Raw genomic sequence first — 25,176 nt, forward strand, 5'->3', positions numbered from 1 at the left:
CCGGCGTGGTGTTTCCCTCATTTTAATAGGTGCCACAACGATGACGTCTCTGCGGCGCGAAGACGTGTTCTCGTAGTGGTAGAGTTTTCCCCTTTAAAGCAACCCGCGAAGGTGGACACGGTTTGGGTGCGAACAATGTCGCGGTGGCTGGCGAAGGCAGTGATGATGCGTTGCGAGGGGTACCTGCGATGGTAGTAGAGGGAATTGTGGTTCCAATCTTGTAATTTAGGGTTTCTGATCTTGTTTTCTGATTTGGGAAATTTGGGTTCCTTTATGTTTTCGCATTTCATAATAGGGTTTCAAATTGAAATTTGAAATTGGGTGTTGTTTTGAGAAGCCCTCGTGTTCTTGATATTCTAGATTGGGAATTTCATGTATTCTTGATGCTCATCTGCAGATTATTGGTGCGATTTGTGGGTCAGGGTTTCGAATTTGACATTTGCGTTTTTGGGTTCTATTTCTTGCGATTTTGGGGGTTAGGGTTCTAATAAAATCACTTCCAAATACTATATTTTCTTTTAAGTTGTCACATATATATAAAAACTAACCACTCATTCATTGATGGCTAACCTGAATACTAACTTACCTAAATACTGTGTCGTTAATGATTTAGACATTGTCAGACAAAAAGACCAAATTGAACAAAAATTACAAAATTAGTTACTACATTGAATATCTCTTACACGAAGAAAGTTAATGAATATAGAAACCAAAACTTACATTAAGCATAAGTCCAACTATTTACATGTACTCCTATTTATATAAATTATAATGAGTTTTTACCTACAATCAATTTAATTATGATCCAATCACCTCGTAATTATAATTATCATTTATACTAATATATGTAGGTCTTCTTAACCATACTATGTAGCTGATCCGTTATTGCATTAACTAATCAGTCTTTGTAGGAATTTTTCCGATGGCACCATAAACTTTATTCACTATTTTAAGTATTCATATAAATTGGATTGCACTCCGTGAATCCGACCGATTCGTTTTAGACCGATGAGTTACCTACTGTAAAAAAATATTGAGAAAAAGACACAAGTGACGTGACCCATCATATCTTACGCTGTTCTTACGCTGTTCTTACGCTGCTGTGTAATTACCGACACAACAATGGTAAACCACACGCGGCAAACCCACCGTTTTATGATTATTTTCTTCTCTCTTTTTTATTTTTTATTTGTTAGGGTTTCATAGATTATTAACAATTACTGTAAAAGTGAGATCTAAATAGTTGGATATTGTTTATATATATATATATATATATATATATATATATATATGTGTGTGTGGAGTTAGGATTAATAATATTTAATTTTTTAAATTTTAAAAGACATTTTCTGTAGATAACACTATGAGAAATTTTAAGCTTCAAAACGATCGCTAAATATGATAATTAATTTTAATAATATTATCTCAAACGATTTTGAAGTCAGAATAATTTTTATTATTTTAGAACAAAATTATTTAATTATTACAATTTTATTTAATAATATATTTGGGATATTAGTTAAATAATTTTATTTTTCTAAAATAAAATTAAAACGCATTTAAAAGCCACAAGAAAACATATTTAATTTGATGTTAGAGATTTTGTATCAGATACAATATTAAATTATAGTATAAATAAGTGCAAATTAACCTTATTGTATTTTATTGTATTAAATTGAGTTAAATATAAAATTTAAATTTATATAAACTTTTTAATAATTTTTTTATAACTTATTTAATCAAAGTAGTAACTAGCGTTATTTGTCAAAATTATATAAATAAATAAAAAATATATTGAAAGTGATTAATCTCTTGAATAAAATATGATTGTGTACTATCGATCAAGAAATAGTGCCAAAAAAATTATATATATTCGAGAGGGACAATAATTATTAATTGATGATATTTAGTTAAATTTGTAATTAAATTGCACACTCGTATATTTCACAATATCATGATCCATTTCCTCTGAAAAACATTATTATTACTTTCATTACATTTTTTTAACGCATAAATATGGATCCTAAAACATTCTTGAAAGTTTCCAATTTCTATTTCACTGTTAATATATTGGTTGGACATTTATAATTTGATCATTGTAATTTTTCAAATCTTATCTGTTGGACTTTTTTTAATCAATAATTATGATGATTTAGGTTAGTCCTTAAAAACAACTTTCCCTTTAAAAAAATGAATTAAATAATCCATTGTTTATTGTTGATATTGTACCTAAAAGAGAATGGCAAGATTTTTCTTTCTTTGTGTCACTTTTTTTTTTGAATGAATTGAAAGGTTTTGGCAACGTTAAATTTTTGAAAGGGTGAGATGAATCATTGTCATTTGTCATTTGTCATTATCAAGTGCTAAGAACAGTGATTAATTATTAATAATTAAAGACAAGTTATCGAGAATAATTCACTTTACGTCTTTATCATCATATAATTGCCGAGTAAAATATATTTCTCTTCTTTATAATAAATTATTTCAGCATTTTAAGTTAAAAAATATTATCCACGATACTAGTTAATAAACCAATCCTCACATATTTTTTTACTTAAATTTCTTTAGATTTAATGCGTTTCTATTTATGTTTATGTAATTTTTTTTCCGAAAATCACGTCTTTTTTTTAACTTTCTCTGTAGTTCTTAAAAAAATATAAAATATTTAATGGTTCCAAGTGGATCAACAACCTTTTCAATGAAAAATAAAATGTTTGTTTTGATTTAAAAAAAACATCAGTATTTATTAATATGCTATTTTTTTGTTCTTAATATTATAATCTATATTATTATATTTTTCTAACGTTATTTTATATACTGTTTGTATTGTTTTATTAATGCTGATTTGGTTAATAAACCTAAAATCGGTATGGTCCAATTTTAGGAAAAGTTAATATTTCTCCGTCAATCCTATATATAACAACATTAAAGTAATTAACGTGATTTTTTGTAAAACATTGAAGAAATTATTATAGATTCATAATGAATTTTGAATTTATGCAACTGTTTGTGTTAGATAAAAAAAGTACAAAGATTTACTGCAAACTTATTTTTATAATAAAAACATGAAAACATAAAACTGTATTAGTTTACGAGTGTTTACTTAGAAAAGTAAAAAATAGGAGAACATCATGAAATTAACCTTTTATATGAAAAATATATATATATTTTGTATGTAAACTGATTTACGAGACATAATTATTTAAATTTTTTTATTTTAATTTACAAACAAGTTCATTTTATCATGTGAAAAGGCTATTTTATTTTATTTGACGGAGATAGTTATTCAAAATTTTAGCAATTTTGTTTTCATTCACTAAAAATATAACTGGATTAATATTTAAATCAATATATAATTATTCAAGTTTATATGATTTTAGAATCATTTTGTTAAATTAATTTTATATTTAAATATATATTTTTTATATTTATTTTAAGTTCAATCAATTTAGTTAAATTTGAATTTACTACGTTTGAAAATTCAAAATTTAAGATTCAAATTAGGTTTGAGGTATCTCATATTAAATTTAATTGAAAGGGTACAAGTTGAACTATAGATTTGAATAAGTTTAAATTTAAATTATCAAGTCTTCTCGAATTTTTTTGAGACAAAATCAATATAGATCACCTTTAAGTTAAATTAGTTTAAATTCATTTATGACTAAATTAACTTGAGTCAAAATTAGGTTAAGTTAATCAAGTCCACATCAAGTCAAATCAGTCAATACAATTCGACGAGACTTAGGTTAAAGTGAAACGAATTGAACCCATGTTGAGTTAAATAGAATAAGATTCAAGTTGAGATAAATCAATGAGTGTCCATGTAGGGTGAAATGGGCCTTAGTCCACATTGGTTGAGTCAAATTGAGTTAAGGTTAGGCTAAATAAGCTTGAGTCTATGTCAGGTTGAATCAACCTTGATCTAGCTTAAGCTAAGTCAAATTGGACCCATGTTGATATAAGGGCAAGACCATGTCCTACTCAGTTGGATCAATCCCACATCAGGTTAATTAGATTGAGATTAAATTGAGTTTAGTCAAGTTGGCTTAAGCCTAAATTGAGTTTAGTCAAGTTGGGCTTGTATGAGGCTAAGACAAGTTTAGCTAGGTAGGTCAAGTCAAATTGAGACTACGCTAGTCATATTGATGTAAAGTTAAGTTAGTTGATCCCACATTGGGTCAATTCAAAATAAGTCAAGTTGGAACTAGGTCAAACTAAGTCAAATCTAGTCAACATCATAACAAATCAATGAGAATTTAAAATCGCATTGAGTCAATATCACTATTCAAGTTGAATCAAGTTTGTTAAAAGTTCCACATCAATTAAATATAATGTCAATTTATAGTATATTAAGTAGTCTCAGCTTATAAGTTAGTTTAATAAGATTGAGTTAGACTTAAAGTTCACTTCTTAACATGATCTCATAATCAAATTAAAGTATATTCAACAAAGTTTGTTTTTTGTTAGATTTATTATTTCATCCACTATCAAATTATTATTAGATCGTCCATTAAAGTCTAGTATCATGTTAGAGATGCATTTATCTCTATGTGAGGGTGTCGAAAGTTCCATATCAACTAAAAATAAAGTCAATTTACAATATATAAGTGGGTGTAAAACATCACCTTACAAGCTAGTTTTGTAAGGTTCAGTTAAATTTAAAGTTCACTTATTGACAAAATCAACTCACACTCTGCATAAGTTAGGGTAAGTCAAGTCAATTTAATGTTAGTTTAAGTTGGGTCAAACCTATGTTAGGTACATTTACACCTAAGTAAGGTTGAGTTGGGTAGGACCCAACTCAAGCTAAGTCAGGTTGGGTCTAGATCAAGTTAAGACCATGTCAAAGAAAGTCGAGTAGGGTTGGAACCAAGTCACGCAAGGTTAAGTTAAGTTGAGTTAAGCTCAAGTCAAAATAGGTCAAGTTAAACCCACACAATTTAGGTTGGATCGAAGCTCAAATTAAGCTCAAACTAAGTCACTTTGAGCCAAAATCAATATTGGTCAAACTTAGGTCGAACTTGGTAAGGTGAAACCATACTCAAATCAAATTGGATTAGTTTAAGATAAATTAAATTTGACTATCGAACTTGCGTCATATTAAGTTAATCGAAATTGAAATTGCATTTAAGGGAAGATTCAAGTCAAGTCAAGTCAATTTAAATTTATATTTAAATATAATTTAAAAAATATTTAAAATTTAATCAAATTAATAGGCCAAATTTAATTTAAATTTAAACTAATTTAAATTAAATTTAAAAATCCAAATAATTTTAATTTAATTAAGATGGATTTAAATTTTACTGAATTATATTTAGTTTCAATTTATAATCACCACTACTAGAAAAAAAAATCATTTTACCGAATTACCCTTACTGTTTTAACATATTTGGAGCTATCTAATTTTGTATAAACAAAATGTGCTGATATCACTTACCACTTATCTACCAGATCTCTTTTGAAAGATGGTGCCACGTCAATGAAAATCCAAGGTGGGACCCACCACAAGAAGAATGCGATTCTAAATTAATACATACATACACATGACACATGCCCCCATCCCCCCATCCCATTCATTAAATGCATAAACAAACAGATAAACTCCATTCATTTTCATCCATGCATACGTGGGCTACTTTTTGCCTGTATTACCTGTCGGCACTCACATCTACCGCACGATCAAACCACGCCTTCGATCAACGGTCCAAAATCTCCTACGTCCACGGCCATTGCCTCACGCGGGTTCCACGCTTTCCGTTCAAACTGAAGTAACGGTAAAACTAGTCAACGTTGAGTGAAAAAACATATAATTAATATTTTTGAATTTGTTGAATTATTTTAAACTAACTTAACTCAAAATAACAAAAAATTGTTAAATTTCAAGAAATGAATATGTATAAAGAAAAAGAAGCTAGCTTAACAATTAAAACTATTGTCAAAGATATAATTTAATTAGGTGCTATTAGAAGCTAATAGAGTTTAAGTTTCACTTAATAATTTAATTGTGTACTATCATAAACTAATATGAAGTTTTTGCACCAAACTAGGCAAATATGTCCTCTTTATTACCAAAATGGGCAAATTTTGACCCAAAGTGAAGTCGTGGGGGCCAAAACGACTTCAATTGAAGAAGTCGTGTCTCCCCTACACGACTTCACACTCTTCATATGCACAGTGTTGAAGTCGTGCACCCCAAAAACGACTTCTGGGTATGGTAATCGATTATCACATGTTGTAATCGATTACCATACCGACTTCAATTGAAGAAGTCGTGTCTCCCCTACACGACTTCACACTCTTTATATGCATAGTGTTGAAGTCGTGCACCCCAAAATCGACTTCTGGATATGGTAATCGTTTGGGCCCACGACTTCTTATTTTTGTAATTTTGGTTGAATTTGCCCATTTCTATGCCTACTTTTGGTGAAAAAACCCTAATATGATCGATGATGTTACATGAATGAAGAGTTTTGTGTTGCTTTAAATTGAAAGGTACTTGGAGTTGAAGGGCACACTTGTTTATCGGAACGTTGCTACATACAAACGTTGTCGTTGTTGTTGTTGTTTCCAGATAAACACGTGACTATCTATCGTTCCAACTCTCAGAACTTCAACGGAACCAAACTCCCAACCTATGGCAGAGCTCCAAACCAAGGCTGAACCAGCTTCTGTTCCGGCTCCGGCTGCGGTGGAACCCCAGCCTCCGCTGGCTGAGGCGCCGACACTTGACGCTGCTGACAAGAAAGCGGTGGTGGCGGCGGCGGCGCCTGCTCCGCCAGCGGAAACCAAAGCTCTTGCTGTTGTGGAGAAGGAGAAGGACAGTGAGAGTGAGTTTTTCTTTTTTCGTTGATCAAAGTTTCATACTTTTGCTTTCTCTGAATCATGGGTTGTAGTCAAAATCCAACTTTTACAACTACATGATGAGAAAAAGATGGAAAGATGAAGGAACGTGAATAGTGTTTTTTAATTGTATGGCATGATCTGTTAGATGGTTTAATTGGTATTATTGCTTGAATTTCTCTTGTTGGTTATATGGATATAGTTTTTCTTTTTCATCGATAAGTTCTTGGAATTGATTTGCACTGTTGGCTCAGTTTCTATTCATTCATGTTCAAGTTTCTATGCCGTACTGCTCGGTGCTTCGTTTTGGTGCTGATTGGCTTCCATGGGAATGATTGTCGGTTGTCATGAAATTTGCAGCTTTTTGCGATTGACTTGTCTGGTTTTGGTCGGTACTACTGTAGAGTTGAATGTGGTGTTTGTGATTGTTCTTGATTTTTCCTTGGTTTATGAGAAAACGTTGGTAAATGGGAAATGAAAGGAAATAGAATTAAAGAGATATGGCTCTTGGTTTGTGCTAATTCTTACTTACAAGGGCTACGAAGTTGGTGTTGCTGCATTTTAGTATTGAAATGTTTCTTATCTGTGTTATGTTTTGTGATGTTGTGATCTTGTTTTCTCTTTCATTAAGGATTCTTTAGTATGGGATTAATTTGATTTATCCTTTGAGAGCATTTAAGAGATGTAAATTATAAGAATAATTTTCCTCACTTATTTGATTACTCTGTTCATGGCTCTCCCCATTAGAGTTATCTTCTAGGGTTTCCTTTCAATGATTAGATGTGAGTATGCTTTTTTTTTTCATGTTTCTTCTTTTTCGAGTAACCTCACTTTCCTTTTGGCTTTCAAAGTTGGCTCCACCCATTTTTTATGCTTAGTTTAGAAGCATAATTGTTTATCTACTTAGCTGTAATAGTTTCTCCGTCAAGCTAACTGAACTGTTTTTGTGGCATATTCTCTTCTCTTCTCTTCTAATAATTTATACATTTCTAACAAGGATCCACTGTTACTAAAGCAATTATCTTTCAACAAAAAGCATGTCAATAATTCCTTGGTCTATACCTTAATGTTCAGTGTTTACACTGCCCCAGTAAATCAGGTCCTCCAAGTTATATCATAAAACACTGTCTCAAATGTTGTGAGGAGAAAGGTCTTTTTCCACTTTGGTTAATGATGCTTTGATTAACAGGAAAAGTTATTCCAAATTTGTTTCTTTTTCCAGCTGGTTTTCTTTAATTTAAAGAACATAATGAGAAAGTGCTCACCTTAATTAGAATCTGATAATAAAGTCCAACCTGCAATCTTTAACATTAATGCAATTTTACCTTTGAGATCATTGCCTTTCTTTACCATTTTTCTTTTTGTCTACAGAGACCCCACCAGAACCTGTAAAAAAGAAGGTCTCAGGTGGATCCCTTGATAGAGGTTAGTGTTAGACTTCTCTCATATTCTTGTTTATTTTTTAATTTTTTATCTTGATTATATAGTAATTTACACATAATATATGGTGCTTTTTGTTTTATAACTGCTTGAATTAGTCAATTTGAGATGAACCATCTAGTTTCTAGACTCATGGCAAATAGACATGAATTGATTTCTAGTTGATACTTCGCTGTTTATTTATGTAAGATGAGTGTGTGCTTATACCAACTTATGTTAAGAAATCTCTTTCCAAAAAGGCTTGTAGAGATGATTGTTGACTTATTAATTTTTCTGGATAGCATGTATCTTCATTAACAAATGACTGATGCAATTCTATGGTGAACAGATATTGCTCTTGCAGAAATAGAGAAAGAGAAAAGGTTGTCTAATGTGAAGGCATGGGAAGAAAGTGAAAAATCCAAAGCAGAGAATAAGTGAGCCTTTATTTTAAGTTCATTTTTGCACTTTACCATTACAAGCATAAAAGTGAAACCAAGTTACATTGCAAAAAGAAAAAAGAAAAATTGAGAAGATCTAGATAATTTCAGTGTTGAAACGGTTAGCATGGCACACTAACCATTCATAATTTCATATGATTCAAGATTAATTATGAGGCTTATATTTAAGATGATTGTAAGCTGTAGGCCAATATGTCATAGGAGGAATATTTCTACAAATTTAAAGTGTTCATTTGAGGATCTTTTTTATGGCTTGTGTTCTTATGTTCAGATTTTCCTGTACTAATAGAATTTTTTCTGATATGTTAACAGAGCCCAAAAGCAGCTCTCTGCTGTTGCTGCTTGGGAAAACAGCAAGAAAGCAGCTCTTGAAGCTCAGCTGAGAAAAGTTGAGGTAATACTTGTTGTTCAGCTATTAGTTAACACTATGACTTTGATTTTTCTACTATTAATGATATCATGATGCATGTTGGCACTGCACACAGAATAAAACTTCTTTTTTTAAATCTGTAATTTTAAAAAAAACATAATCAAGATAAAAAGGAGAACATAAGGTAAGAATTTATGCTGTCCTATGTAACATGAAAATGAATGTCATTTGATACCAATACTACCTATGACCTAGAGTTTTAACTGAGTCTTTGAGTCTTTTTTTTTTTTTTTTTTCATGTTGTTTAACTTTGTCGTTTTTACTCAACGTGAAACTTAGACTTATTCAGATTTTTTTTTGGAAAAAAAACCATATCTAAGTAGATTTTTATCCAACAAATTCTCTATTCTTCACTCACTAGACATGTGGAATCTTTATCCAATTGCTCTCTTGCTTTTGTCAAAAATGGTATCAAATACCAATGGCGTCCCTAATCGAATCCTTTTACATAAATAATCATGCTTTTTTAAATGAAATGAGCAACTACAGTCTGGAATGTACAAAAGTTAATACTTTTTTTATAGATAGAATTTGGCCATATCCATGTCATAGGTGTCCTATCTTTTTCAATCATAAGAATACAAAGTGTCTCAAAAAACTCCAAATTTGACAGCACAAGTTAAACATGGTTTCTCCTCGAAGGGGACCCCATGTTTCCTTCCATTCAAATGATCAAAGTGAAAGCAGAAACATTTTTCAACACAATTATTTTACGAGTTTAATTTTGAGACAAGTTAATTAATTAAATTTTTCTCTAAATATCACTGAATAAATCATTTCAAAAGTCAACAATTTAACTATTTCTGATAAATTATGATGGGGGTAGACTAAACTTTTAAGGTGATAAATTCTAAGAATTGTAATTCTTATAAATGGCTAAAATTGGTTTGATTGGTCAAATATATTTTTCACAATATTTGAATGAACTTTCTAAGAATTAAAGAGTAATGTATTATTTTTATCACATAAATTATTTGATAAGAATAAGATAATATTTTTTTTTTACAAAGTAAAACTTTTATTTTAATCTAAGAAATGCAGATTCTCATTTTTACGCATAAAAGTGATTTTGTAAAAAACTTGACTAACAACCAAACCATTCTTAGAAGAAAAAAAACATCATTTTCCGACAGGTTTTCTTTTTAAAATCTTAATCAAACATGGTAAATGAAGTAGGTTTACAAAAACATAGAAGCATTCAGGAGTATTATCACATTAAACTTTTTAACACTCTTATCATGTCTAAGCAGGAACAATTAGAGAAAAAGAAAGCAGAATATGCTGAAAAAATGAAAAACAAGATAGCCTTAGTTCACAAGCAAGCAGAGGAGAAGAGAGGAATGGTTATAGCCAATCGTGGGGAAGAATTTCTGAATGCTGAGGAAGCAGCTGCAAAATATCGTGCAACTGGAACCACTCCAAAGAAGGCCTTTGGATGCTTTTAATTTTCATTTTTGTTTTGTTTTTTGGGTCTGATCATGTCCTAGCAATTATTAAATTTTGTCTATAATTTTTCTTGTTTGCTTTCAAATGTCGTTTGTGTGTAAGAAATGGAAAAAGGTAACATTATGAAAGTTTGTGCAACAGATCTTCTGCCAAGATGAAATGTTACATGCTCTTTATTCATTGTTCCATGAAGTCTTTAAATAGTGTAAACATTACACCATCAAATCATAAACCACCAATGAATCAACAATGTTAACGAAAACATTGATGTCTTTTTCAACATGTATCTGAGAAATTTATAGAAACCATATTGAGCAAAGAACTAGCTTACACAGCATATCCATTAAACTCTACGCAATGTCATTAGTTACTAGTTTGTCTTCTGATATACCAAGTCTACAAAATAGAGAATAAAAACCTACATGTCAGCATATCAACATGATACATGCACTTAAGGGTTGGTGTCTCATTCTAAGAAGCTCATGTCATTGTTTATAGGGAAGTCTAACAAGAGCTGCAATGAAGTGTCACACGAGTCTTCTTCTAGTTCACTGGAGCTTGATGAATCAGAGGCTATTTTCTTGCTACCACCCCACACCAAATCCTCTTTCACAATGCTTGTAGGGTTGGAAGCCAAATCTGTGGTGGTGGTAGCAGACAATGACCCTAGAGAAATGGGACTTTGGCAGCTACCTTTGTTGTCTGATTTGTGCACACCACGAAAAGATTGTCCAACTTCAGAGTTCCACATTCTGAGGAAGTAGTCAGAGTCAGTTTTGTTGAAGTTGTTGAACAAATAGGGCTCCCTTGAGAGCCTGGCCTCTGCTTCAAGCCTTGCACTCTCCCACTGGGCCATGTGGCGGGTTGAGGTGGATGCTGCATGGGCCTTGCCATCAGGGTTGCATGAAGAGGAGAGTGGCTGGTGGGTTTGAGGGTCTAGGCCCATGCAAATGAGACGTTTCTTCAAATGGGTGTTCCATAAGTTCTTGATCTCATTGTCTGTTCTTCCTGGTAGCTGAGAGGCTATAGCAGCCCACCTGTGAATTGGTTCGTTTGTTGAAAATTGTACCAATGAAATTTGTATAAACGGTTTGCAACAGTTATGATATGCATCAATATCTATGATAATTTCTAAAAAAGAATGTATAACTATAGATATGTGAAAATCTTATATTATCTAATAATTTCTCTGAAATAAGTACATGTATTTGTTATTAACTACAATGAAATTTGAAAATAACAATAGCCTCTAATTATCTTTTACTGCTGCACATATGCAGATGGTCCAATATGTCTTTCATTTGGTTGAAGAAATAAAAGCATGTAAAATAGTCTTAACAAAGGACAACTGGTAAGTAAGGAATTTAGTATACTGCTTTTGTTAATATTAATCTATGTTTTAACATGTTTTTTGTCATTAAAATTTAGTTTTATGGATTCATTTGACTAATCAAATGTACATTCAAGAACTAATTTGATTGACTTCTTAGGAGTAAAAATAATTTAGGCTTTAATTCTAACAAGACTGCATATTTCATTTATAGGACAAGTTTTCTGGTTGCAAACAAGCTTGATAATTACACAAGAATTTATCATTTTATTTTTATGTAAACATAGCAGCATGAAGTTTGGATATTCTTTTAGAACTGTTTGGTGGAAGAGAAAGACACTAACATTCAGTAACATCAATTTGTCACCTAAACTAAACCTTGTGTCTTTCGTTCCTCATTTCACAGTGCAAAGAGAACAACAACATGGTATTTTAAACACAGCATGTCAAAACTTTCAATTCCAAAAAATCTGCCATTAATTGAGTTTTGGCCTAAATATACACTTCTTTAAGGAGGCAAGTGTAACTTGAAAGAAAACATTGTTCATAACGTAATTCTGTGTCTCATTTAGTCAGCATTAAGTACCTATTTCCAAGGATACCATGAAGCTGTATGATTAGTTTTTCTTCCTCAAAAGTGAAGGAACCACGTTTAATATCTGGTCTGAGGTAGTTGGTCCATCTTAGCCTACAACTCTTGCCACAACGAAGAAGACCTGAAAAAGTGAGAGTTAAAAGGTAAGTTATGTGGCCAATACAAAACAAATTTCCATGTAAAGAAAAGCCTCCAAATGCATGAGTGATTTGGCACTTGCCTACATATGTGTAGCAAACCTTATAAAAATGAAGGCTAAGTTTTCGGTTAAGAACACAAAAAGAACAAGAGAAAATCAACAGAAACATATTAGGAAACAAAATGGACATTAACGTACATTCTATAACTAATTAAACTTGACTTGAGTACATATTTCAGTCATATTCAATGCTTAAAAGCATAGCTATTAAGGAGGAAAGTAAAAAAATTAAGATTGTAATGACATGGTAGAAGGAAAAAAAAAACAGAAAACCAATAGATATAATAAAACATTTGAAGTTATGCAATGCTTACAAACTACAACACAAATTTATAACAAAGGGAAAACTTTCCCCTTCCCTTCAACAAACTTGTTCAAACAACAAGTTAGAGGGTAAATAAAAACACCTGTTACAGCAGATTTCAAAGAAAAACAACTATAATAAAGCTGCAGATTTTTTTAAAAAGAAGCTAAATTAATGCAAGAAACATATGCTTCATATAAACAGAAAAGTAACATTTTTCTTAGTGCAACACAATGAGGGAAACCTCTGATTCAAAGAAAGAAAAGTGATTGTTGAAGTATAGTTTCAAAACAAAACCAGCAAAAATCAGTTCCCTGAAGCAAGTAAAGTAGAAAGAAAAAGGGCATGAAAACCTGCTAACTTGGGAAGAGAACGCCAACTTCCATGGCCACCATTCTTGTTGATATAATTGACAAGAATCTCATCCTCTTCAGCAGTCCAAGGACCCTTCTTCATACCCATCTTGTCACAACAGGGTTTCCTTCCCATCCTTACCACAACACACCAACAAAGTGAAAATCATCACAATAAAAACCAAACCAACATTCATAATAAACCAGACAAAAACAACAGCATATGTTTTCTTTTAATTTCTCACACACACAAACACACAAACACCTTCAAGTGAGTGAATGAGATCCCTGTACTACATACACACTTTAAGCCCGGAAGTGGCTATGACATAAATTTGGAAGGATTTTAAAGTATAAAGAAAATGTGTATGATCATTATGGCTATTTGAGGAGACAGTATTTATTGATTGGGCTTGCAAGGACTATAGGCGACTTTCAAGCTGGCTTTATGCAATAAATGTGCTCAGTAATTCAGAACTTGAATCATAGTCTGCTCATATTCATTCATATTTATTGCACACACATTGTCCTTATTTATTTATTTTCTTGCTTTTTCAAATGTTTTGTTGTGATTGAGAGAAGAATATTTTATTGTGAGTGATCAATCAGATGAATGAATCCATAACATACTTAATCAACAATGTATTGCATAACCTATAAAGTTGCAAGATCATCTTTATCTCTCTTGCTACAAAGGCCAAGAAATAGTTTTTAAGTTGGTTTGAGTTTTGATTAATTAATTAAGTTTAACTTGTATAATATATACAAATAATTGGTGCCTAAGTAAGAGGATTCACCTAAAGAACATGCAATGTTTGGATGGTGAAAAATCATTATATCTATATAAAAATATTTGACATAATTTATTATCTGAATAATTTTTAAATTGAAAATATTAAAGACACAGTGACACATAAAATAGGAAAAATAAGAGATGCATGATAAAGGAGGAAAAGGGTGTGTTGGGTTGAATAGAGGTTTTTTGATTTGCACATAAATGGAATGACAGAGAAAATGGGAAGCAATGAAGAGGATGGTGATTGCATTAGTTAGAGAATGAAAAAGAAAAAGAAAAAAATAAAGATTGAGCAATGAACATGCACAGTGACATGTTCAGATATTTCAAAGGATAGACTGAGCCGAAAAGAAGCATCAATGAAGCTCCAATTAATGCCACTCAGTGTACGGATTCACCACCATTAATTAAGACACTCTCTTCTATTACAGGAAACCGTTGCAATTTTTTTATACAAATTAAATCTTTTCAAAAAATAATGTTTTTTTATTGATTTAAATATATTTTTTATATTTAAATTATTATAAAAATTATATTTAAAATTATATAGTTTTATTGAGGTTTTAGGTCAATAAATAAATAAGAGGTGTATTATGCAGTAGTACTTGGTTGAATCATAGTAGGAAAATCAAATAAAAGGATGAGTAAGAAGGAATAAACAAAGGAATGTAGGCAATATTATGAACATAGATGCTTGAAAAATAAGGAAAACAAATGCATAGAAGATGATATTCCTAGAAATATTTTTTTATGGATTGATATAGTGATATATCAAAAAAAAGAAAAAACCTTTGTTTATAAAAAGAAAAAGTAAAAGTAAGACGTAAGATTTCATATGAAAATTTTCTGTGTTCAAGGAATATGAAGTCTATTAGTAGTGGCAGACTTTAACGGTAATAGGATGAATTTTGTCTGCTAAATTCATTTTTTTTATATTTATATAAATTAATATATAATTTAAGATATTCTTTTAAAATTTTAATTTATTGTTAATATATTTTATATCCTTGACATGAATTTATATATATATATATATATATATATATATATATATATATATATATATATATATATATATATATATATTTAATATCCTGACATATGTATTAAAGATCCGTCCCTTTATTAATAATATATGTGAGAGATAGAAATACTTTACACTTAATTTAGATTGAAATAATCAATAAGAAACGAAGAAACCTTCAATAAGTATCTATGTTTCATTTCAACTGTAGAGTTTAATTAAAGCATTTGAACACATTAGGTTTAATATATAGAATGCTAAGAGAAGAAGAATAAAAAGGTATATGATATTCAATGTCATTATCAATTATAATGATCTTAACTTTGGTGAAATATTGATTTGAGATAAAACTAATCAAATTGGTCATTCATAGCCTAGTTTCCAATTTACTTTCATCCAGAAAATCCACTGCACCTATTACAATCATGTAGTTAATAAATATGGCGTCTAATGAGTCCATACGTAAAAGATTAAAAGGATCTAATGTTACATACACATTGTTTACTTTGTTTTTTATAATGACAATTACAAACTACATCTTTATTAGAAATAATATAAGAAAAAGGAAGTATTGTAAGACAAAATTATAAGGATATCTATCCTAATTTATCACTGTAAAATTTCCTTTATATCGGTTGAAATTTTATAATAACTAATTCAATATAATAATAAAATAGTGATAAAATTGTAAATAAGTTAATACTTTTTTATACCAATTCTAATTATAATTGGTATAAAAGGTTGTGTAATAAAAATTTTATAATAAACAAAAACAAATTTCTATAGTGGTTATAGTTTTGTAATAAAAAAGAAATCTTTTTATAACGGTTTTAGTTAAAATTAATATAGAAAATAGTTTCTTACTTTTTCTTTCAAATTAGGATACATTGAAACCCTAAACTTTTCATATATCCTAGTGGTAACACTTGTTTGAACACCTTTTTTCTTCATTTACACTTTCAAAGCATGCGTGAATACCTTTTTACTCCATTCACACTCCTAACACCTGCAACCACGATTGTTGATGAGTCTATAACCATGGATCTACAATACCTGCAACCATGGATTTACATCGTCAACAAGTCCGGTGCCACAACACCTGCAACCACGATCGTTGATGAGCCTATAACAATGGATCTACAATGCCTACAACCATGGATTTGCACCGTTGACAAGTCTTTCCCTCTCGCGGGAGCCTTATCCTTACCATTCTCCAATTCGCGCTTAAGCTTCTCCAACATCCCATATTTGCCTCTAGCAAGCCACAATTGAAGATGTAGTTCTCCCCAACATCATTCACCATTTTCCATTAGTAGAGGTTGAAGGCATATGCTATATGAACTTTCTTTTCTCTTGAAAATAACCATCGTCGGTGGTTCCATTTTAGAACATTATGGAGATTGTTTGTACAACACTTGTTGTGTTTTTGACACTAATGGAAAGATGTTTGCCAAACACCATTATTTTGGGCATTGAGTTTTGTAATTGAATGTAATTTTGAGAGGTGAATAATGCATGAATTGGTTTTAGAATGTGCTTTGTTGTTGTGTAATTTGGGACATATCGACTATGCTGCAAATACACCTTTTTGATATTAAGATCCCTGGGAAAATTACTTTAATTTAATCTACATCTGGATGAATAAAAATGGTAAATTCAAAGCTAGAAAATAACTTTGAAACATGTGTATGATTTGGATCTCCCACTATTTGATTTGTCAACAATTACAACGACTACTTTTCAAAAGCTGAATTTGGAACGTAAGGGACCCTTCCTAGGTTTATAGCAATTTTAAGTGAAGTACCAGTTGTGACCTTAATTAGTATGAAAAGGGACACTTTCTATATTGTTTGTATTTATACTAGTTATGTAATCGGTATAAAAACTTGCACTAGTGTATAATGCCACAAATAAAAAAGTATACGTAGATATCTATTTTCATTAATCATGTTAACATATAAATATTTGTCTTGGATGTTTTCATTGTACATAATAAATTTAGGATTAAATATAATTTTACTCTCTAAACTTGAACGTAAAATTGGAATTCATCAATGTTTTAAATTTTGATATAGTTTAACATGTTAAATGATGTTTTATAATGACATTTGAACTCTTTACACCATTTCCATTAAAATGTTAGTCTAGAATACTGTTTAAGATGGAAAAATAATAACGTCATTATATTAAAATGATTATATCTATTTACTTTTAAAATTTAGGATCTAAAATGTATTGCAGTTTTGAACATGAAGAAAATCCAATTCTATTTCCAAATTTAAAGACTAAAAATGTATTTTCTCCATAAATTTAAGTTATTCTTTAAGTCTATGTGTAAATTGTTATATATATGTTAAATATTTTCAAGAAAGATATGTCCTGTATTATAAAAAATCAATTTACAACATATATCACAAATGTTTAGTAAGAAAACCAATTTACAATCAAAAGAATTAGTTAGTTTGTGAATAGAAACAAGATCAAAGTAAAAAATTGGTTTATGTAAACCATTATGCAGATAAAAATTGGTAGTAAAATGAATAATGTCAGAATAATAAGCAAAAAATTATGACTCTAATAATCTTCCTGTATTTAGGGGAGAAAGTGAGAGAGATTGAAGGCAAGGGATTAACTATATTGGTGAATAAGAAAAATAATACACACTTTTCAACGATATATATAATAAAAATTATAATAAACTAAATCTATATATCATATAATATAATAATAGAATAGTTAACTATAATTTAAATAACAATCAATCAATGAATATTGTATATGTTTAAAATTAATATATGAAATTTGACCCATTCATCATTCAAAAGCAGCTTCCAACTTTTTCTTCTTCACCCTATATTTTATTTTCTTGTAACATTTCACAATATAAAAAATAATATAATACTCTTTTTTTAAGCATAACTTTTGAATTAGATTTTTCAAAAGCGTTATCTGAAAAATAAGATTGTGTCTATAAGTTTTAAAATTCACAACTCGGGATTACTTTATATGGAAAAAACACGCATTCAATATAAATTCCAAAACAATAAAGGTAAAGAGCACTTTTTTTTTATATTAATTTCTGAACTAAATAATAAGAAAATAGGTATTTTTTATTGAGGAGAAGATAAGATTGGGAAAAAATAATTTGTGAATGATTTGAGAGCATTTAATAGTAGTGAACATCCCTGTCGGAGGATAGAACATTAATTTATATGAACACGAATGGCTCAACAATTTTGGCCTTTCTTTCATATGTATAAGTGAAACAATTGGTGATGGAAGCCTAAACAATCATTGGTCATCTTTTATACGACCACTCCAAAGCTCACTTTCCTTTCTGTTCATCACTCATCTTGAATTTATACCAAGAGTACTCAATAAAGTAATTTGGAATGTTAGTAAAGTTTTCATATTTAAAATAAGAGTGATTCTATCTGCATCTCACCTCTTTCACCCTACATTCCCAATTTTACATATTTAATAAAGTCAAAATATAATTAATGATTTCTAACCACCAAAAATTTTTCTAACTACCAATAACCCAAATAATTTTCTGATTGTATAAACCCTAACATGCACCTCTCTTCTTCGTTCCCATTATTTCACTCACTGTAGCATAGCATTTTTTTCACTGTTACTGGCATTTTGTTCACTGTTATTGGCATTTTGTTCACTGTTACTGACATTTTGTTCACTGGGTGAGTGTTTTGAGTTGGTGGTTCTGATTTGTGGTGGCGGTGATCTGTGCGTGGTAATAATTGGTGGTGGTGTTGTGGCATTGGACGAGAGAACCTGCGGTTTTATATTGCCGTCATTTGAACTCGGTTATAGACAATCACACTTCGATTTTTGGCTGCTCGTAATTGTACTTTGATATACGGTTTTGAAGGGTCGCACTTTCAAGTGTGTTTCCACTGTGCAGCCTAATTTCCTTTGTGTTTTATGTATTATGGTATATGATTTTTTATTTAATATTTGTTATTTATGGATTATGCTAGATGTATTAGTTATTAGTCATAGTTTTAGTTATGAATGACCTCCATTTCACGAAGTTGGGGAAAAACTCCTGGGTAATTTTTAGATTAGTTGATTTTCATGTTGAAAAGGTGAATATGGAAGTAGAGATCAAACTTCGTCTCCCAGACTCAGCCACTCAGATAAATTGTGTGACTACTTTCATGTTGTTAGTATTTTTATAATACCGTGGATTTCTTTGTTAGTATTTTCATGTTCTTAGTCTTTTTAGAATATCCTCCGTTTGGTAGATCTTTGTGCTTAGTGGGAGAATTGAAACTTGTAACCGTGATGCTTGCAAAGCCACTTGTCTGGCAACCCTCATGAGTGTGCATAGCAACATATAGTTTTTGTCGTTGGTTTTTGTCAGCTACGTGAAATCAACTACTTATTTGTGTAAGCCTGAGTTGGATGGGTTATGAAGTTTCCAATAGTGAAAATGTTAGTGTCCATTATAATCTTCTTACCTTGTGTCGTAGATTGGTCTCTCGATTCTTCTCCAATTATGTCTCACCATTCTTTTGCCTTCTTCAGCATCCCAATGTCCTTCTCTAATTATCTTTCTCTTGCCCCTTAGTAAAAGCTAATAGTATATATCTTTTGATTTCTGTATTATTGGTGTGACTTTAAGATGAGAAATGTAGTATATTTTGATTATGGAAATTGGACTTAAGGTCCACTTTGGAAAGAAAGACACTCTATCTAGTTCCGGGAGCATAATCACTATTTCTAGTTCTAAAAATATAAGTTTTCACTAAGATTAGCTTAAACAACTTCTTTATAGTTTGATTTTAATTTTAAAAGTTTTCCTTAATTTTTTATTTGTTATTTATTAAATTTTAATATTGTAATATTTATTGTAGGTCGTATTTAATTATATAAGATGGATAACTATCCATTTTTTGATTCTCAAATACATTCTGATTTTATGTCAGAGTTTTCTTCTTTTCTAAATGAAGTGGGTGAGGGTGATTACACAGATCAATTTTCCACTGATCAAATATTCCCATCTCGCACCGATTTAATTGAATGGGTTCGAAAGATTGCATTTGATCTTGGATTTGTTGTCGTCATTATAAGATCTGAAACAAAAACTGGTGAAGCTGGTAGAAAGACATTTATTTTGTTAGGCTATGAAAGAAGCGGGAAGTATAGGAAGTATAAGGCAGATGTTCAACCTAGTGTATCTAGCACAAGCAAATGTAAGTGTCCGTTCAGGTTGAGGGGTAAACCTAAAGGAGAGGGTTGGGTGTTAAAGGTTATGTGCGGCTATCACAACCATAAATTAGCAGAGACTTTGGTCGGTCATCCTCTCACGGGGAGGTTAAATGCTGTTGAACAGTCAATTCTTGTGGACATGACTAATAGTCAAGTAAAGCCGTCAAATATTCTTTTGACTCTGAAAGAACATAATGAAGATAACGTGACCACGATAAATCAAATATATAATGCGAGGTACACTTACAAACGATCTTTGAGAGTGTCGAGAACTGAAATGCAGTAGTTGATGATTTTGTTAGATAAAGACAAATACATCCAGAGAAGTAGATGTTTGGATGATTTTGACGTGGTAATTGACCTGTTTTGGACACATCTCGATTCAGTGCACTTGGTCAATTCATTTAATATTGTTTTCTTAATGGATACAACGTACAAGACAAACAAATATCGACTTCCGTTGCTGGAGTTTGTGGGAGTCACATCAACTGGTTTGACATTCACAGTCGCCTTTGCATTGCTTTCAAGTGAACGGAAAAATAATTTCACTTGGGCATTGGAAAGGTTCAAAGGATTATTATTGACATCAGAGGGCGCTACTTTGAAAAAAGTCTTAACGTAATGAGTAATGCTTACAAAGGATTGATATATAGAAGACTTGTTGGACGTGTTTCACGATATGCTCTAGGACTTATTGCTGATGAAATTGAGCGAGTGAATCAAATAGGTATGGACAATGCTCGTTTTGGATTCATTTTAAGCTGAACGTACGGCCTACCATGTGCTTTTGTATTAGCACGATATCAGCCTGGATTAATTCCTCTTGGTAAAATTCATGTTATGTGGACCCGTTTAAGAATTTTAAGTATTGTGTCTAATGAATCACTTCCAGAGTTTAGCATTGATCGTGAAGTTGAATTGGTACAAGAAAGATTCAAGAAGGTTGACATTGGTGAAAAAGTCAACATAAAGCAAAAGATGCTCAAAATTGCTTGCCCAGAGATGACATCTATGGTTGCTCCTTCGCATAAAGTGAAAACAAAAGGTGCACAGAAGACTAAAGGTGCACAGAAGACTAAAGGTGCACAGAAGACTAAAGTTGCACAACATGAGAGGTCTAGGAAATGTGACCCACCATATTTTGAACTAGTTGACACTTTACATTCGATGACAGAGTCTTCATCACGAAAATCAAAAGTGAAATCGAAGGCCAAAGAAGAAACGCGAAGGACAGTACCGATGTTAAATCAATTTTATCTGATCTGTCATTCATACATTGTAGATTTTTTTTTATGTTGTTGCCAATGGTCATTGCAGTTATCGATGTATTGCTGCTATGTTAGGCTTAGGTGAAGAGGCATGGCCCGTTATCCGACATGACCTCTACTAAGAATTAACTCAATGGCGTGATGAATACGCAGAACTAGTAGGAAGCTACGATCGATTGGAAGAACTACGAAAATCGTTGATTGTCCACGATCAACCACATGTATTTCTTATTTACCTCATAAACATAACATATTTCTAATTTTGTATTTCTTTTCATAAGTACTTACCTACATGCATTAAAGGTACATGCATTAAAGGTTAATGGTAAGAAGTGGTTGACCATACCGGACATTGGCTATGCAATTACAAATCGATACAATGTCATCTTAGTATGTTTGTCCTATGTTCAGAGTTTTACCATAATTCCACTACGCACTTCACCGCCTACAAATATCAGACAACGTCGGATCCTATGCATTGGATTTGTTAATGGATGTCATTTCGTACTGGTAAACCTCTGTATCAAAAGTGAACCATTACCCATTATGATTCACTTACTAATATTAATTTTTCAGGTTCAGTTACAACAGGGTTGTCCCTTACCCATGGTGGACATAATTTCGTCAAACCATTGTTACCCACAGGCGCGAGCCTGGTCTTCATTTTATACACATAGAATGCAATCATTTATGGAGTTAATGAGAGTTAATTCGACTTATATAGATCTTGGAGAAGACTAAAATTAAGTTTGTTATGTAATTTTTTTTTTCAATTGTAAATACTTTTCGTTATATAATTTGATTCAACAAAGGCGATTCATACAATTTGTTAAATATATTATAATTAGTCAAAGTATTAAAACCATACATAATTATGCAATTTAAATACTTAAAGTATAAATAAACGTTACATAAATAACCATTAAAAAGGTAAACATATATAACAATGTCCTTTCAAGAAAATGATGCATGTCCAAGCACATGACAACCACCTCTTCTAGTACTAGACTCATACTCCTCAACAGACCTACGAGCTACCTGCAGTGTCTCAGTAGTACGTTGATAAGCTACAGTGTCCTTTGTGACGTCTCGACAGGTTAATATGCCTTGCACCATCCTGATCACACGTCTCATACCCCCCTAAAATTAAGATAACAGAAAAATGTATTAAGTAAACAAGAACAATAATTGATGAAAAAAATCATATCAGTTAGTTTCAATACATACCAACAATCCTAGCTCAGCCGACTGTCTCCGAAAGGGCAACGATCAATCCATGATCGGCATACTCGTATGAGAGGTTCACTAAAGAACCCAACCCTGACATGGAGATATAAGACTCAATGGCCTCATGGTACATTCCAAAATGCTTCAATTTTGTGTCATGGGAGAGCACCTTTATCCCCCTTCGATCCTACAACAAAAACACACAATTATATAAAAAAATAATCTAACAATTATTAAACAATTAACATTTAGGTTGATGACTAACACGGCCTTGCCATATGACAAATGCAATATGCTAGGTATAGTGGGTAAGTAAGGAGGTGTCATGTGGACCTCCTAGGAATCCACCATCTTCATCTTCATCTTCACCTTCAGCTTCATGTTCTTCCTCACTAGAGTCATCCTACTGCTGAACATCATCCTGCTCAACATAATCATCCTCACCATGTCCATGTTGTATAAACTCCTTATGCTCCTCATAATCATGCTCATCAATGACGTCCACGTGATATTCTTCTACCCGTCTTCTACGAGTAGATGTCGTAGATCATCTCCTTTCATATGTGATGAAGATAATGGCTCGCCATGAGAGGATGAAGTCTCACCACGATAAGATGATGAACCTCTAGTTCTAACAATTCCTATTAACCAATTATATTATTAACATATTATATACAAAAAAATAAATAATTATATAATAATAAATATTCAAACAAATAATAAGTAATCAAAAAATATAAAATTCCAAAAAAATTACATATATAATACTTAAATAATTAGAAATAAATAAAAAATAATATGTAAGAAAATAAAATTTGCGGATGATAATAATTATTTAATTAAATAAAAAATTTAATAAATATTGCAATTTGATAAAAAATAAATAAAATTATATACATAATAAATAATATATAAAAATTTAAAAATTTTAAAAAAATAACAATTTCAATAAAGTTTAACAAACAAATAAAATAATTCAAAATATACTTCGAAAATATATTACATTTTATTTAACAACTAACATAAAAATTAGAATTAAAGAATATATCAATATCAAATTTTACAAACAAACATTATGTTAAAAATAAATAAAATATACTAACGTAATAAAAAAACAAAAAACGAGAAATAATAACCTAAACCGCAACTCCATGTGCGTCGACAACTAACCGCAGATCCAAGTGCGATTAGTCTCAGCCGCAGTTCCAACTCGCGGATAACTGATAATGTTAATTCTTATCATTCTCTAAGCATGAATTTAGTAGCAAAATCAACTCTTTTCTAGCTTGTAACTTGCTTAATCCTTTCTTTTATCTTAGTTTTATGAATAATTGTGTTTTGGGCTACTTTGATGTAATTTCATTTATAATCCCTTTATTTTGTAGCTAATAATGTGCTTGGAAGAATATCCAACAATGTAAAGAATTGAACCAGCCACAAAGGCAAGTAAATCTGCAGAAAAAAACCAGAAAAAGAAGCAGTGCAGCAGAGTCAGGCTCGGGCCCCCTTTTTCCATGGGGGCTTGAGCGCCAGTGCACCAACTGCTGAGTTTGATTGACGCACGCCCGGGTCCCCACTCTTTAGGGGCGCTTGAGCGCCATTTTTGCTGACATGACATATTTGCTCTATTTAACTCAGAAACGCGAAGAGCTTCTAGTCTTTGGTTCTTTGGAGGCGCGATTTCACTGCTGGAGCTCATGGAGGTCATGAGGAGCTTGTGGGAACATCTCCTCCTCTTCCTTTGGGTTTCCTTCTTCTTCCATCTTCCATTTTGTAAGCTTTAGGGTTCTCCATGGAAGTGGAGAACCAAATTCATCTTGTTAGGGATTGTTATAGCCTATGAATTCTTGTGTAAAGAAGATTGATTTGATTATATATATGTCTCTTCTATCAATTGCTAGTATTCTTGTTTCCAATCTTAAAGCTTGCATGTAATAGGAATGTTCATGACTTGATTTTGGGGTTTCATGGATTATGGGGACATAAGATGGAACCTTGAGCTAAAACAAGAGTCCTTGTTGTCTTAAGATCCTAGCTCTTTAATGCGAGTTTGCTTGTTAGATTTTCCAAGGGATTGGAGTTTAATAGGGAAAACCTAGGCTCTTCCACCTAAGGGATTAGGGTTAGAGTGTTTTTGTGGATTGACTTTAGTAAATTGATGGAGAGGAGATGAAATAGGGTAAGCACAAGAGTGAAATAGGTGAAAACTAACCTTAGCAATGTCATTTCATACCATTTCTAGTCTTGTCCAT

At 31.3% G+C, this 25,176-nt stretch overlaps 3 protein-coding genes across 3 annotated transcripts; 2 read left to right on the forward strand and 1 right to left on the reverse strand.

Moving 5' to 3' along the window:
• Positions 1 to 6,454: 6,454 nt before the first annotated feature.
• Positions 6,455 to 10,782, forward strand: LOC124827741 (remorin-like). Its single transcript, XM_047300861.2, has 5 exons — positions 6,455 to 6,827; positions 8,212 to 8,265; positions 8,609 to 8,696; positions 9,033 to 9,114; positions 10,401 to 10,782. The coding sequence occupies exons 1-5, from the start codon at positions 6,635 to 6,637 to the stop codon at positions 10,593 to 10,595; spliced, it is 612 nt and encodes a 203-aa protein (XP_047156817.1). The 5' UTR covers positions 6,455 to 6,634; the 3' UTR covers positions 10,596 to 10,782.
• A 153-nt stretch (positions 10,783 to 10,935) lies between these two features.
• Positions 10,936 to 13,920, reverse strand: LOC124827740 (transcription factor MYB17-like). The gene is made up of 4 exons (XM_047300860.2): positions 13,643 to 13,920; positions 13,378 to 13,514; positions 12,513 to 12,642; positions 10,936 to 11,633 (listed from the first exon to the last, which is right to left on the reverse strand). The coding sequence occupies exons 2-4, from the start codon at positions 13,511 to 13,513 to the stop codon at positions 11,063 to 11,065; spliced, it is 837 nt and encodes a 278-aa protein (XP_047156816.1). The 5' UTR covers position 13,514; positions 13,643 to 13,920; the 3' UTR covers positions 10,936 to 11,062.
• A 6,174-nt stretch (positions 13,921 to 20,094) lies between these two features.
• On the forward strand, positions 20,095 to 20,715 carry LOC124827744 (uncharacterized). The gene has a single exon (XM_047300864.1). The coding sequence runs from the start codon at positions 20,095 to 20,097 to the stop codon at positions 20,713 to 20,715; it is 621 nt and encodes a 206-aa protein (XP_047156820.1).
• The last annotated feature ends 4,461 nt before the right edge of the window (positions 20,716 to 25,176 follow it).

Source organism: Vigna umbellata, chromosome 11 (assembly GCF_029865625.1).
Source record: "Vigna umbellata cultivar VRB3 chromosome 11, Vumbellata_1.0, whole genome shotgun sequence".
NCBI lineage: Eukaryota > Viridiplantae > Streptophyta > Magnoliopsida > Fabales > Fabaceae > Vigna > Vigna umbellata.